Genomic DNA, 15909 nt, shown 5'->3' on the forward strand with positions numbered 1-15909 from the left:
GTTTTATCCAAGCATTTCTCTGATAAACCTTAATTTCTTTTCTTGATTTTTACAGCAGTGGCTTGCTTTGGGAGTCAAGACTGCACTCTTGTCATCCTGGAAAGCTGCTGAAAGGACATTATTCTCATCAATAAAAAACTGAGTATCTAGAACGTGAAGAGACTAATATAAAACCATCACTGGAAAGCAAGGCCATTTAAGATAGGGGACTAAAGAACCATTTCTTTGGTGTTCTCTGCAGAGGTGGACTTAACAAAACAAATTGGGACTCCCTGTATTCTCTCTGTATCAAAAATATGACGACTCTATTGGTAGCTGGGTGTGTCCAAGTATGGAACAAGAAGAAGGGCATGAGTAAGTCAGAAGAAGCATTTATTGAAATAGTTGAAGAAGTAAATAGTGTGAATTTGGTGATCCACTTCAGCAACAGCAACCAAATAAAGACGTTCCAGCTAACTAATAATATTAGAAATGTAGTCTTTAGATCCCATGGAGAAAATCAAAATCACCTGCATGTAACTTTCCAAAATAATAACTTCTTGTTTATAAACAAATTGTCCTACAACGATGCTTCAAGTTTGAAGATGCTTCTGGATATGGTTCAAAATAATGAGCTTCAACCATCCATGCAACCTGTTAGAGGAGAGGGTGACCAGTGTGAAACCAAAGAGTTACTTGATCAAAAGTGTAAGGAACCACACAGTGAATCGTCCCAGTCAGACACAGGAAGTGCAGCACCTGTCCCTCAAGAGACTCCTTCAACAGCACATGTAGTCACAGTGGCAGCAGTGTGTAAAAAGGGGAAGAACAAAAGAAAATCCTCCGATTCTGAAATGAGTGGAGTCGTAGTGAAAAAGTCTAAGAGAATTCTGATCAGGAAAGCTGGTGCACAGCCCATGAGATATATATCCCTCACTGTGGAGAGACCATTGGGTTTACAACCATTTAGAAGTGAGAAGAAATTGAAGTTTGGCACTATATTTGAGGCCTTGTCTACTAGAGACCTGTCGCTATTTTGGGATCAACAGATGCAAAAAATCTCTCTTAAAAGTCTTTTGTCATTTTTGTTGAAAACTAAATATAACCAGACTAACCTAGAAGAGTGGAAGGGGGATGAGGTATCTTTGCAATTTTCACTAGAAAAACATAAGCAAGGTCTCCCCAATTTGGGTAACACTTGTTATATGAATGCCATTTTACAGTCCCTATTTGCAATTCCATCATTTGTGGATGATTTGCTTCATCAGAGCATCCAGTGTGGTAAAATTCCCTTTAGAGGTGTTACTTTGTGCGTGGCTCAGCTGTTTGTATTGAGAAATGTGTGTGACTTACAGGTCAAGGAGAAAATGCTTGTAAATATTAAGAAAGCCATTTCCACAGTTGCAGACATCTTCTCTGAGGACACTGAGAATGATTCTCATGAGTTTTTAGTCCACTGCTTAGATCAAATTAAAGAAAATGTGAGCTTATTAAGAAAAATTTGGGAGAAAGAGCAGGCTTCTGGCGAGAAGGTTGGCACTGAAATGCTCATTTGTCCTGTCACTTCTAATTTTGAGTTTGAGTTACAGCGCTCTATTGTTTGTAAAGGCTGTGGTCAGATTGTTTACAGGACAGAACTGAGTAATTATCTCTCTATCAACCTTCCCCAACCATCGAAATCACAGACATTCTCTATTCAGACAGCTTTAGATCTTTACTTTGCACCAGAAGAACTTGAGTATACTTGTGAGAAGTGTGAACACAAGTGTTCAGTTGCACTGTACAAATTTAGCAAGGTACCCAGGGTCCTGATTGTTCACCTGAAACGTTATAACTTTAATGAGGGTTGGTTCTTAAAAAAGGATGAACACGTGGTTCTTGTTCCCAAATACTTGCACTTGTCTTCTCATTGTAATGAAAGCACCACCCTACCTTCTCCCCCTGAAAACTATGTACATGTTTGGGATCCTGAAGCCAAAATGGTCTCTGAAGAGACCATTGGTGGTGACAGTCAGCTTAAATCTTCAACAACATTAGCATCAGAATCCAAAGATTCTAAGGCATCATGCAGTGGCTCAGTCAAGCAAACTAGATCCCAAAAAGGGCAGAAAGGCAAGAAAGGGTCAAGGAAAAAAAAAAAGCATCAAGGCTTAGAAAAGGGTCATAAGCTGAATTTAATAGAATCTGATGTTAGAGGCTCAATATTTGATGCAGTCAGTGAAGATCAAGTGATAGTAGGTGATGCAAAGTTGTATCACGAAGACATTATCTCTCTTCTGCTTCAGGAATTTGGCAGTGAATTTTTCATCAGCAGCCCAGGTGAAGGCCTTGAAGAGGATCTTAAACATGGACCTGAAAATCCAGAACCTACTCAATTCAAGGAAGCTGACATATCTTCAGAGTTACCTGACTTTGTTACAATTCAAGTAGGATCCGAAGGAGTGCCTGGTGAGCCCCATAGTTTCGAAGCAGGGCGAGTCTGTGACCCGGAGAAACCCTTGTCTCCTAGCGCTCAGAAGCCAGATACTCAGGAGCACACAGAGAATGTTAAAAGACGTTCAAAAAGAAATGTCCAGGGGGCTAAGATGAAATCCCAGGTTACAGTATGTTCTTCTAAGGAGCCCAAAAAGATAGATAGAGTTTTAAGTAAGGAGGAGAGAGAAGCTAGAGATAAGAAGCGAGAAATGAAAACACAGAAGAGAGGTCCTTATGCCTATCGCCTCATCAGTATTGTCAGCCATCTGGGGCGCACCCTGCATTCAGGCCATTATATCAGCGATATCTATGATTTTCGCAAGCGGATATGGTACACCTTCAGTGATCTGCGGGTAGCTGTTTTGTCACAGAACCCAGTGAAAAAAGGGGGTAGGCATACAACAGGGTACATCTTCTTTTACATGCACAATGAGATCTTTGAAGAGCTCATGAAAAGGGAAGAGAAGGCGAAAATTCAAAGCACAGAGGCAAGGGAGAACCCGAAACCAAAGCCTCAGGAGGAATAAGAGAAACAGACTCTTCTTTGCACTGTCTCTGAGCAATGAGAACTCCCAACTCTCTCCAGAGATAAAAAGGCAATTAGCCTTCAGAAAGAAACACAAAGTTCTATTCTAAGTTACCGTAGACATTTCAATCATATAGGTTAGACTGATAGGCAGACTTCTCTAGAAATCTAGAATTATGCCCTTTCATGTTCTCACACAGTAGTTTGAAAAGTCCATCAAGAAACTCATTTGAGATTAAAATATTTCAGGTGGTCAATCAGAACCTCTGGAACTAGAAACTAACAATCTGTTGGTGAGCCTTATGTTCTGTAACATTGGAGAACCACTGCTGTAGTGTGTAGAGTATTTTGTTACATACTTGTATGAGTTGTTGGTTTTGCAAAGAGTTCTGATTTATCTTCAGTGTGTTTCTTCTGTTCATGTAGGTCTTTTCTTGATAAACTTCATTAAATCCAAAACACATCAACTCTCTTGCTGATCATACTCAGCAGTTAGCTGAAAAGAATAGTTGCAAAAACAGTGTGGCTTGTAACTTTTGAATTCTCCTGGCCATTTGTAGATAGGACTGAACCCCCAAGGCGTGGCTCCAGGCTGGGTACTCCTTTTTTCCTCAGTGCTAAAGGAGCCACACCTCTTGGACTTTGGCTGGATAACTTCCTGAGGATGGACAAGTTGATTTCCCCTCAAGAAAATGGTTCCTTCGCCTTGTTTATCTGCTAGAAGTTATAGGCTGTTGATATTCTGATGCCCATTTTGCTGGGTTTCCCCTCCCCCCTTCTCAAAGGAGTACAAGCAGTGTCATAAAAAGGAACATTGTTAACCAGACCTATATCTGGGACTTCTTAGACAATCTTCTGCATTCATCTTTAGATAGAAAGCCAATTGTAGATTCACATATCCTTGGACCTTACAGCATGTATTCCTTCAAGGAATAAACAATACGTACCCTAAAAGTAGACTTGTAATATTTGAAAGTCTCAACTTGATACTAATGTCTAAACTTTACAGGATAAGACTTGGGACTCGTGCTTGGGACATTCATATTTGGTTGGATCTCCATGTGCTTCATGGCTTAACAAGCCATCTGAGGTTTAGCATGTGATATCTCTGACAATTGAGTTCTCTACCCTGTTTTAATAGCAGGGAGTCTCTTGGCACACTCCACTTTTGTTATGAGTAATTGACTTGTACTAAGAAATTGTTTTTGGAATTTCAGTCTTTCCACTGATATCTAGAATGACCTGGTGTTAGTGTGGCTGTATTCGTCCAACAACTAGTTGATGCTCTTTATTGATCCAAGAACTAGTTGTTGCGTTTTGAATCTATGAACTGGAGTGTAGTGATGTAAGGAAACAAAATATTGCCCTCTAAGGGGGAAGGAGAAACCATAGGCTGTCATCTTCAGGAGATGACAGCTAAGGAAACTATTGTGCTCTTTAGTGTCACTTGGAGGTAGAATTGATTCAGTAGCACAAAACACAACAAGAAGATCAGATTCCAAAGTTTGGAAATTGTATCAGAACATCTGGAAGTAGGTCTAATTGAGACCTCTGAAAATAGGTTGAGTCATCTGGGGAAAGTATCCTGGAGTGAACTTAACACTCTCGTAGAAGGTATTGTAGACTCAACAATGAGGGATTCAATTTGTGTAGTTTTTCAGCAGGTGGAGGGTAAAACTACAGTTGGAGAGGAAGTAGCGATTTGTTTTCTCAATTTTATGATTTAGAATAGTTAAATTTTTTAAATGACATTTGTGTGTTCTCGAACAGTGAATAAGTCAAATCTGGGTCCAGTCAAAACAATTATTTTTGTTGAGGAGTGAGGGGAAATTTTTGAAAAGGAATATGAAGAAGCTAGTATGTTAAGAGCGTCACATAGGAGTCAGAAGTTATTTTTGTTTAAAAGTGAGGGGAAATTTTTCTGAAAACGAATCAGAACAATTTTTTTGTTGTTGTTCAAGAGTGAGGGGGAAAAGTTTTTGAAAAAGAATATGAAAAAGGTAGTGTGTTAAGAGGGAAAAACCGTTTTTGAAAAAGCATATGTAATAGCTAGTGTGTTAAGAGATAGTGAGACTTTGGGTTTGAGGTACAGAGGGTGATACACCCCGGATGTGACACTCTTCAGCAGATTGTGCATTGCAAATGCAGGGCATTGGATGGTGAACAGCAGGTGTGCACAAGAGGAGGTGGGAATCTGGGTGGAATCCATCATTGTAATGGGAGGAAAATCTGAGTGTATCACTGACTGGTTGTATTCAATCTACATGTACGTTACATCATTTATTTCAAATAAAAGAACCAAAGTTTCAGTGCCTGTGTAGTTATTATACTTGTAAATTCATTCTCTGTTTTCTAGAACCAGTGTCCATGATCAACTATTTCTTTTAATACTCAGCATATTAATTTTCCATTTCCCTATTACAAATTAACTATCAATTTAGTGACTTAGAAGAAAAAAATCAAACCTTTTACAGTTTTGGAAGTCAGACTCCAAAGTGCTTATCTGTGGGCTAAAATCAAGGTGTTTGTTGGTAGAGCTGTACTCTTTTCAGGGAGAACCCATTGCCTTTCCCAGCTTTTAGAGGATGTTCCCACATTTCTTGGCTCACAAATCTATCTTCAAAGTTTGTAATGCCAGGTAAGGTCCTTACAGTCGTCTCTCTGGTTCTCCTGCTTCTGTTCTTTACCTCCCCCCCACCCCGCTCCTGGCCCCCAACATGATTGTGGACCTTGGTGATTACATTGGACCTACCTATATAATCCAGAATAATCTGTTTTACAGTCAGCTGATTGACAATATCAATTCCCCTTTATCTTGTAACAATGTATTCACAGGCTCTAAGGACTAGGACCAGGGCATCATTGGTTGTGGGGTTAAGTGGGTGAACATCATTCTGTCTACTACACATACCCAATAATGTGAATGGAATAGTACAGAAGAAGAAAAAAATAAAACACCAAACTGGTCCATCGTTGACCTGCACGCTTTGGGAAGAAAAGTTTGTGTCTCCACTAGAGCTTGAGGGCAAGAGAGAGAAATGTCTTTGGTAATTGAGTGTCAACCTCATACCAACTTTTAGAACAAGGAAATGGCTTTTCAGATTGTCTCTGCTTATTAAATGTTTATTGTAATAATTTTTCTTTCATTTTATGCACACATTCTTTACAATTTCATATTTAGGTGGTAGAATCTTAAAGGAGAGCTCTTAATGAAGAAGAAGTAAGAGAGCCCATGATGGATGCAATGACCATTGGGACTTTGATCCATCTTACTTGATGTGAAAGCAAGGACTTAGAATGATTGGTACATTTTCTTAGGTAGAAATACACAATTATATTGCTGTAAGGAGTCCTGGTGTGGCACCGGTAGGATAAGAAGTGGGCAGAGTTGGTAGTTCAAATTCACTTGCCATTCCTTGGAAACCTTAGGGTTGCAATGAGTTGAAACCGATTCTAAGGCACTCAACAAGGAGGCAAATGTGTATGCATGCAGAAGCTAATAAACCAAAGCGGTGGACTATGCCAGTCATCAATTCACTTAATGCTTTGTGACAGTGGATAGAATTCTTTAGGTGTTTTTATAAGCTTTCTCAATAGAAATGGAGATTGGAGAAAGGGGTTTGTTGCTATTTCCAGCATATGGAGAGTGGATATAAGACTATATCTGGTGGTGCATTACCATATCCACAAGTCCAGAACAGGAGCTTGATCCTTGGGGACCTTAAAGGCTCCCTTTCACCCTTTAATAAATTTCCTGTTGCTGTCTCAACACAAATACCATGGCTCTTAACTTACCCACCTTAGAGTTTGGATTCTCTGTTGATTTGCCCTTTAAGTTTGTATCCTACAATTCGAATATCTAGTCCCCCTGACCTGTGCATAGTGCCACCCCCAGTCTATCAGCCTGCCTCGTGAATTTGCCAATTTGTTGTTGTTCACCTGTAGCCTGCTTGTGTGCTAGAGGGATATCAGCCCCCACCCCAAACACACACACACTGCAACACTATACACAGAGGCTTGCCTGAATCTTGCTTCACCCTATGAAACTACAAGGGTGTTTCCTGCTTATCCAGTGACTGCTGATCGGGTCTGGCTCAGGTAAACCAATAAACTTGTCTGACCTATTAATCTGGTTTGAGCATTGCAGCAGCCTACAAAACCCTCTTTCTAAGTTTTTTTTGCCCTCATTTCTATGATACGTATGTATTTTTCTTCCTCCCTATAAGCTCACTGCCATAAAGGCAATTCCAACCCACAGCGACTCTCTAGGGTTTCTGAGACTAAATCTTTTGAGACCAGACTGCCTCATCCTTTTCCTGAGGATCAATTGGTATATTTGACTGGTGACCTTGCAGTATGCAGCCTAATGCTTAACCTATGGTGCCAGTTTGACTTGCAGGGGGTCTTCTCTCATAGTAAGATAATTAAATTTCTCTTGGTTAAATTGATGTCAGTTCTACATCCTGAATGGAATCCTGTTGTGCCACTATAGGATAAGCACTGTAGTAACCACAAGTTTGGCAGTTCAAAACCCTGTACACGTAAGCCCTATGTGTAGTTGCTATGAGTTGGAACCAACTTGACTACTTAATGTCCTACTACCGAGGTTGAGCCTTTGAAGTGTTTGTCATAATCCTCCAATTAAATCCAAAGGTCTTCATGTGAAATAGTCTGTATGCATTTCATGTTGTATTTTGGTGTAAAGTAGCACAAAATATGCTTGACCAAGAGCCCTAATACCATTTGTTGGTACACCTCTATTGCCCTGCTTACAAGAAATCTGAGGTGATTGCAATTCAGACAGAATCATGTGCCAATGAGGATTTGGGGCTAGAACATCACTAGCATCCTAGCATTTCCTCTAACCTTGTCCTCATTCCCCTACCCCAGGAAAATCATTTCAAAACAGCCTTAGCTATGTGTTTCTCTAACATAGCGGGGGTGGGTTATTTGCCCCAAAAGATAACTGACATTTTCCTATCTGATGTGGTGGTGGTTATGTGCCATGGAGTCGGTTCCGACCCGTAGCGACCCTGAACAGGGTTTCTGAGGCTGTAAATCTTTACGGGAGCAGAAAGCCTCATCTTTCTCCCGCAGAACAGCTGGTAGTTTCGAACTGCTGACCTTAAGGTTGTTTTGAACTGTTGACCTTAAGGTTCACAGCCTGATTCGTAACCACTATGCTACCAGAGCTCCTTCCTTCCTATTTGAGGTTATCACTATATCACACACAGCCTGACTAACCGTCTAGGAGAATTCATCCAACACGCAAATGTACTTTGTGGCATTTCAGCCAGAAATCTTGCCAGGCTACTCTGCTATGTAAGGATGGAAATTCTGTGTTCCTGAAAAACAGCATGAACCAAATGACCCATTTTGTGAAGGCACTATCCTAAATTATAAAAGAGAAAGGATTCCTGGGATTCACATTTCATTTGGACGATATTAAGATGAACAATGCAAATTCACCTTTGGGAGAAATTGTTCCTAGTGGTTACAAGTGGGGCTGCTAACCTCAGGGTCAGCAGTTCGAAACTACCAGCTGTTACACAGGAGAAAGATGAAAACTGGCAACCAGCTAGTTATTTAGTTTCATTAGGCTAAGAGTTGTCATTTTAAACTACTAATGTAGCAAAAAATTTATGACATAAAATGTGTTTTCCTGGGAAGCACTGTCACCTCACAGACACTTCTTCCCTAATTGTACTTCCATAAGTCACCAGGACCTGATGGCTCTCAGGTCCATGGTGCAAGGACTGGCAGTATCCACAGCCCAAGTTCTCCATGGAAACCTGCCCTCTTGCCTTTGCTGCACATCACAGAGTGCTTGTTGTTAAGTGCCGTCGAGGTTGGTTCCAACTCATAGAGACCCTGTATAGAGTTCCTGAGGAGTGACTGGTGAGTTTGAACTGCCAACCTCAAGGTTCAAATCGATTTTGTAGTCCAACGCATTAACCTTCAATGGCCATTCTGATTTGTGGGGCACTGGGGATGCTGCAGGGACACCTGGTGGTTCTGTGGCTCAGGCACTGGGCTACTAACCACAAAATTGTCAGTTCAAACCCACCAGCAGCTCTGTGGGAGAAGGATGAGGCTGTTTGCTTCCATAAAGATTTACAATCTTGGTCTATTTGAGTTGGAGTCCACTAGATGGCAATGGGTTTGGTTTGGGCTTTGGGGAATGCCACAAACTAAGAGTATAGACCAGGGGCAGCAAACCGTGGCTTTGAGACTCAATAGTATCTGCCACCTGGTTTTTTTTTGTTGTTGTTATTTGTTTTTTTGTGGGTCCCAGGACTCTCTTTTTTTTTTTTTTTTTTTAAGTTTTTATTGTGAACTGAGTGATAGTTGACATGGGAGAACATTGGCTTTACAGCATCATTGCATCATTTCATCGCAATGATTACAATCTCTGCGCATCATCATTCAACAGTATTTGCTTCCATTCTCTCTGTTTTTCTTTTCTTTCTTTTTTTTTTTTTGGAGGTGGTGGGGAGATGTACACAAACACACTCAGGAATATATAATAATTTAAACAACCAAAGGGCACGTTCTGCATGCCTGCCTTCTGGTCACCAGCATGAGTCTAGAGTCCTCAGCTTCTCCCTCTCTCCATCTCTGGTGTCACAGCCTCTCTGGATAAGGTCCCACATTCTGCTCATATTCTTCTCCCTTGATGATCCTAGGCTCCTCTGTTTCTAGACTGTAAGATTAACTGCTCCCCTGTTTTTGTTACTATTGAATCAAGAATCTCATCCCCATCTCCTTTCACCAGACATGTCTAGACAAGATGAAAACTATTCAGCAGGGTCTCTACCTTCCCCCGCACACTATTAAACTAAATTCCCCTTGAAACCTTGTAAGCCAGTCACTTCATGCCTTTATCACCCCATCATTTTAGGTATCCAGTGTTTAAGGAGCTCTGGTAGCATAGTGGTTACACAAATTGGGCTGCTAACCTCAAGGTCAGCACTACCAGCTGTTCTGTGGGAGAAAGCAGAGGCGTTCTGCTCCTGTAAAGACTTGCAGCCTCGGAAACACTATGCAGGGTCACTATGAGTTGGAACCAACTCCACGGTACTTAACAACAACAGCAACAACAATGTTGCCCATTCATATCTACCCTGTATACAGAGGAGATAGGATTGATACTTGATGTGAAGACTCCTTCCTTCTCAGTTGGTATTTTGAGCTATTATATCCATGAGTATAGCTCAAGTTCATCAAATTGTAGCAATTTACACTCGTTTCCTTTATCAAATATTATTTTTTGTTATTTTCCTCTAATTGAGTTCTGGAGTCCTGGTGTGGCACTGTAAGTTAATGTTCTGGACTGCAAAGTCATTTGAACCACAAGTCGGCTGTTCAAGCTCACCACCTGATTCTTGGAAACCTATACAGACAGGGTCGCTATGGGTCGAGCTGACTCGATGGCACTTAACAAGTCAAGTTCTGATTATCAAACCATCAAGGCTAGGTCAAATGGGTACTATCTTCAAGTTTGGGCATTCTTGTGCCTCTCTCCTCACTTGATATCAGTTGGATGCTTCACTCTCAGCTCTAGTCCTCCGTGGCTATATCCTTGTCCCCAGGTCTCACCACACTTTAGACCAACCAATACTTTCTATTCTCTCTTTCATCTCCAGGTCAACAGGGGTCTATGGAACGTGGTTGAACTCAGCTCATTTCTTCATTGCTGTCTTGTCCCCCCTCATCCACTCACCAGTAGACCAATGTGGTTGCCAGCAAGCTTACAAGCCTGCTCATGTGTTCCCTTTGAGTTTCAGTTTTAGAGGGGGGTTTGTCCTGAAGGGACTTGGTTGCTTGCTTTGATGGATTGCTGGTGAATACCTTGCTTGTTCTTGTAGTAGCCAATCATACTGCCATTTTTCTTTTGGATATTTCCTGCTGATCTTTCTTTCAAGAAGTATCTTCTGATGCTTTAGCTGTTCGAGGCCGGTCTGCTTGTCCTTTCTAGTGGGAATGTCCCACCTCATGTCCCACCTCAGAAAGTTTTGAATAGGGCTCAGGATTCCACCTAAGGTCCTATACACTACAAAGGTTCCACAAGAAGCCTATTTCACTGGGCAAGTTCTAGAACCTACCCTTTTAGCTATTCCAATCAGTTATAGGCTGAAGACAGGCTTACAAGATTTCTGTAATCATACTTCCCGACATTCCTTTCTATCCCACTCAAGTGTCTATTTTACAATAGTAGGCAAGGGAAACCAATATTCATAAGACAGTCAAGTATTTTTGTATTATTTCCCCTCTTCAAGCTATGCCTAGATCCCTGTATCACAGAGCCCTGTTGTTCCAAAGTTCAGCATGTGTCACTATTTACCTCTGTCCCATTTAGCTCATGCGAACCTGTCTTAGTGTTCCCCTATCTATCTTGTTCTTTTGCCTCCTCCCCCTTCTTGTATTGTCCTCCCCAACACCCGAACTTAAACCCCCCACCCCAATCCCATTGTTGTGGTTACCTTATATTCCATTCTTCCCTCCATTTAAGACAGTCTATTTTATCCTGTAATCTACCTGAACTTCCCACCACCTGGATCTTTGTTCCTCTGTGTTTACCTTCTTTCACATTGTAATTGTTTTGATCATAGACTGATTTCCCAGATCCTCTGTTCTTATAATTCTATTCTGTTCTTGACTCTTCCATTTGTCAATTGAGTTCAGGGTGCTGCTGCCATGTACATCATTCTCTAGTTGTTGTCTGTTCTTGTTGGTTCTCAGTCCATAGAACTTCCTTTAGGATGTTTTTCATAGCAGGGTTAGCTTTGGCAAAATCCCTTTTCTTCTGTTTATCCTGGAATGTTTTGATTACACCATCGTATTTGATTGACAGCTTTGCTAGGTAGAGGATTATTGGGTGGCAGTTTTTTTTTCGTTCAGGGTTTTATATATGTCTCACCATTGCCTTCTTGCCTGCATGGTTTCTGTTGAGAGGTCCAAGCTTAATCTGATTTGCTTGCCTTTGTATGTTACACTTCTCTTTTCCCTAGCTGCTTTCAGGATTCTGTCCTTATTTTTTATTTTGGAGAGATTGATTATTATATGTCTTGGTGATTGTCTTTTAGGGTCTATCCTTCCTGGGGTTCGTTGGGCTTCTTGAATGCTTATATTTTCGCTTTTCAGGATGTTAGGAAAAACTTATTCCAGAAGCTCTTCACCTATCTCCTCTGTGGAGTTGTGTGATTCTTCCTGTTCCGGAATGCCAATAATTCTTAAGTTATTCCTCGTCATGTTGTCCAACTTGAATCTTATACCTTCTTCAGAGTTTGTAAAATCCTTTTTTGTGCTTGCTCTTCTATCTTAGTAGTGTTGAGAGATTTATCTTCTAGCTCACTAGTTCTGGCTTCTGTCTCTTCAATTCTACTCCTTTGCCCTTTCAGTGTATTTTCCATTTCTGATATTCTATTATTAATCATTTGGACCTCTTTCTGTAGGTTTTGAATTGTTTCCAATGCTCTATCTATCTTAATTGATTATTCCTGTAGTGCTTTCCTGACTTCCTTATTTTTCTCAACTCCGTTGTACAGTGTTTTGATACATTTTCTGATTGTTTTTGTGAATTCTTTCTCAGGCATTTCCAAAGCCTGCCCATTTTCCAGTTTGGGGTGTAAGTCTAGTTCCAGCTCAGTTGCCTCAGTCACTTTATCTCATTTCTGGACATGTACTGATATGGTCATCTGCTTCTGTTTTGGGGGCATATTCAGGAATTATCTGTGGCCTTAATATTTAGATGGGTATGTATTTTGGTATTTTTTTATGCTTTCTGGTTGCCTCCAGGTAGATATGATCAGGAATGGGCTTCCCTTTACACTCTTCTTCCTGAGAAATTTCAAGATGTCACTGTGGTCATTGTGATGTAACTCAGGATTTAATTTTTGGCCTATTTCCTTTTTAGTCTGCCTGTCCCACTCCACAATCCCTGTTCAGGCCTTTTTTTCTAGTTATGCAGTTCAGGGCCAGCTGTGGCCATTTGGTTTTAAGTGGAAACTGTCTTTTTAAATTTTGAGGAGCTTTGTGCACATGCGTAGTAGAACCCTCCAGGGGTGGGGGTGGGGTGTCCACTCACTCAGGCACCTCCTCTAGTCACCATTGTGGAGGTGCACAGACATCAAGAGACTAATGAACAGACAACAACAACAACAAAAAGAATGTCCACACCTTTTTCTCTGTGGTTCTATCAGGCATCCGTGGCTACTCTGATCCTTCCCCATTTTGGTCTTGCCCAAGATGTCAACTCTGGGGGCAGCTGAGAGTCTTGAATTAGAAAGCAATGGATTTCTTGATTCTGTTACAAATTCCCCTGGCTGTAAGCCTTCCTACCTTCTAAATATTCCTTTATCTGTGGTTCAGAATTCTGGCACCATCCTCTGAGCCTGCTTGGTCCAGTATTCTGTGCTGTTGTTGACAGAGCTCCTCACTGCACTTCCACCCAATCCACCATCTTGTTTGTTCTCTGTGCCACCTATTTTTGTAAATAAATTTTTCTTAGAACACACCCATGCCAATTCAGCTACGTAATGTTTAGTTAACCATGGACTGCCAGAAGAACAAAGCAAATCTGTTTTGGCAAAAGTACAGCCAGAATGCTCCTTAGAAGCCAGGATGGACAGACTTCGTGTCTCATACTTTGGACATTATTGTCAGGAGGGACTGGTCCTTGGGGAAGGACATCATGTTTGTCAAAGTGGAGGGTCAGCAAAAGATGAAGACCACCAATGAAATGGATTGGCACAGTGGTAGCAGCGATGGGCTCCAGCATGACGGAGGTTGTGAGGATGGCAAAGGACCAGGCAGAATTTCATTCTGAATAGACTTGATGGCACCTAACAACAACAACCATAAAAATAGTTACTGTCTTGCTGTTTTGCATAGTAAGTTTGCTGACCTCTTCTTAGGCTGTCATTCTCCTAGTGCTTGAAATTCTCCTTTAGTAAGGCATCATTTGGGGGGTGTCCCTATTGGAAAGGAAAAAGCTCTTGATAGATACAATAGGCCAGTATTCATGAGATCAGGTTCTTTACTGTATCAAGGTATGGCTGTCTGCAGCAGAAACGAGCCCAGAGATAGGGGTATTAAGAAATGCTGAAGCACAGAATATATGAAGTATATAAGTAAGGGAGGGTATACTTGCAAACTCAGTTCACATATAAGAGCCATGCAGAAAATTGAGAAGATCCAAGTGGCCAGTGTGTATGAATACCATTCCCTGCATCATCTGGCAAGGACAAACAGGAACATGGAAGCATGGCATGGAGAGCATGATACTGAGACTTTGGACAAATGCCAGGAAGAGAGAAAAGGTTCCACTTGAAGTGAATTCAATTAACCTCAACAAGGATTAATTGAGTCCTTCATCTATACTAGCAGACAAAAGGTGGATAATCTAAATGAAAGCAGAGAACTTGATCTATTTCTGTCAGTGGGGCTACCAACCTTGAAATAATAGCACCAATTCTAACTCCACCTTCTCACTCAACCCTCCATATATCCAATCAATCATCTGTCTCTTCCTTTTCATTCATGCCCAGTTCTACCAGCGTAGACTAGATTGTAATCAATCAAATCAGTCAACTAATAATCTTTGGTGTCACTGATGTGTATATGGAAATATAACTGATGACACTATACAGTGACAAAGAACAGCAGACATTAAGAGGGAAAAGAAATAAGAGAAGAGTGATTTCTGGAGCCTGGGTTGATTAGGGAAAGCTTAAAAATGGACATGGCAACTGAGCTGAGCTACGAAAGTGGCACAGAATTCAGAGATGTGGAAAAGGAAGCAGATGGGCCTTGCAATGAAATATCATATAAAATGCCTGAGTCTTAAAGATAAAACTGAAAGTGGCAGTAACACAGCATCCCAAACTCTGCTCCGCTAAAGATGAAGTGGATTATCTAGAACAGAAATCAAATCTGTAACCAAACTGTGTGATCACCAAAGAGTTAGCAGAGCCTCTCTGTTTACTGCTCACTTACATTTAATTAAAGTATGAGGATGTGCTGATTAATGGTCTCTTGTATCCAGGACATAATTGTGTGTGTGTAGTAAGTGATTTCACATCCACATAGCCCATAAAGTATCATCTTTGTGAAGAAATCCTCTATGTAGAAATCAAGATGACAGGTGTGTCCACCTTTTGACCATGTGCAGAGGCTTTACAATTCGTCTACAACTGTGAAATTTTAAAAGAAATGAAAATGTATAATGAATTTCTGGTTTGTTCCACAAATCTGTACCAATGTATCTACCACAAATCATAGACTAATCTGCAGAGCAAATATGGCAGCTAAATCTTGGGAGCAATCACTCATTTGCTAGACCTTCTAGAAACAAATTCAATCAAAAGAGCCATTGTCTAGTGCCTTGTTGTACTGTTCTTCCCAGATATATATACTTGCCCACCACCATGGCACTGTGTTTCATGGCAGGTTACCAACCTGGAAGAAATAAACAATGATTATCTTTTCAATGCTTTGTAATCTTGTCTTCTGCTGGCAATGATGTCTTTGTGCTTCCACGCTTCTATCCCCTTACCCAATGACCTCCTGTAATTGTACAATGGGTTTAATAAGTATGTCAACAGATTCTCAGATAAATATAAGTGAATTGAGGTCATTAGAAGTTTTGAAACATTTTGTATTCATCTCTGCTGATCGCTCACAGCAATGCTGATTTTCCCTCTGAATTCAGCCCCATCAAAATGCATTGCAGTTGATATAGGGGTCAAACCTCTGAAAACTTTTCAGCCATGATCAAATACCCTGAGGGAATGAGTCCCTGAACTTGGGGGCTTAAGACCACATTCTTTTTTTTTTTTTAATTTAAGGTTTTTATTGTGGATTGAGTGAAAGTTTACAGGGCACATCATCAGTTTCACATTCAACAATTCATATAACTTGTTTCATTA

General features: G+C 40.8%; 1 protein-coding gene across 1 annotated transcript; it reads left to right on the forward strand.

Moving 5' to 3' along the window:
- The first annotated feature begins 296 nt into the window (after positions 1-296).
- Positions 297-2981, forward strand: USP26 (ubiquitin specific peptidase 26). Its single transcript, XM_006862858.1, has 2 exons — positions 297-788; positions 1089-2981. The coding sequence occupies exons 1-2, from the start codon at positions 297-299 to the stop codon at positions 2979-2981; spliced, it is 2385 nt and encodes a 794-aa protein (XP_006862920.1).
- The last annotated feature ends 12928 nt before the right edge of the window (positions 2982-15909 follow it).

Source organism: Chrysochloris asiatica, unplaced genomic scaffold (assembly GCF_000296735.1).
Source record: "Chrysochloris asiatica unplaced genomic scaffold, ChrAsi1.0 scaffold00051, whole genome shotgun sequence".
NCBI classification, from domain to species: domain Eukaryota; kingdom Metazoa; phylum Chordata; class Mammalia; order Afrosoricida; family Chrysochloridae; genus Chrysochloris; species Chrysochloris asiatica.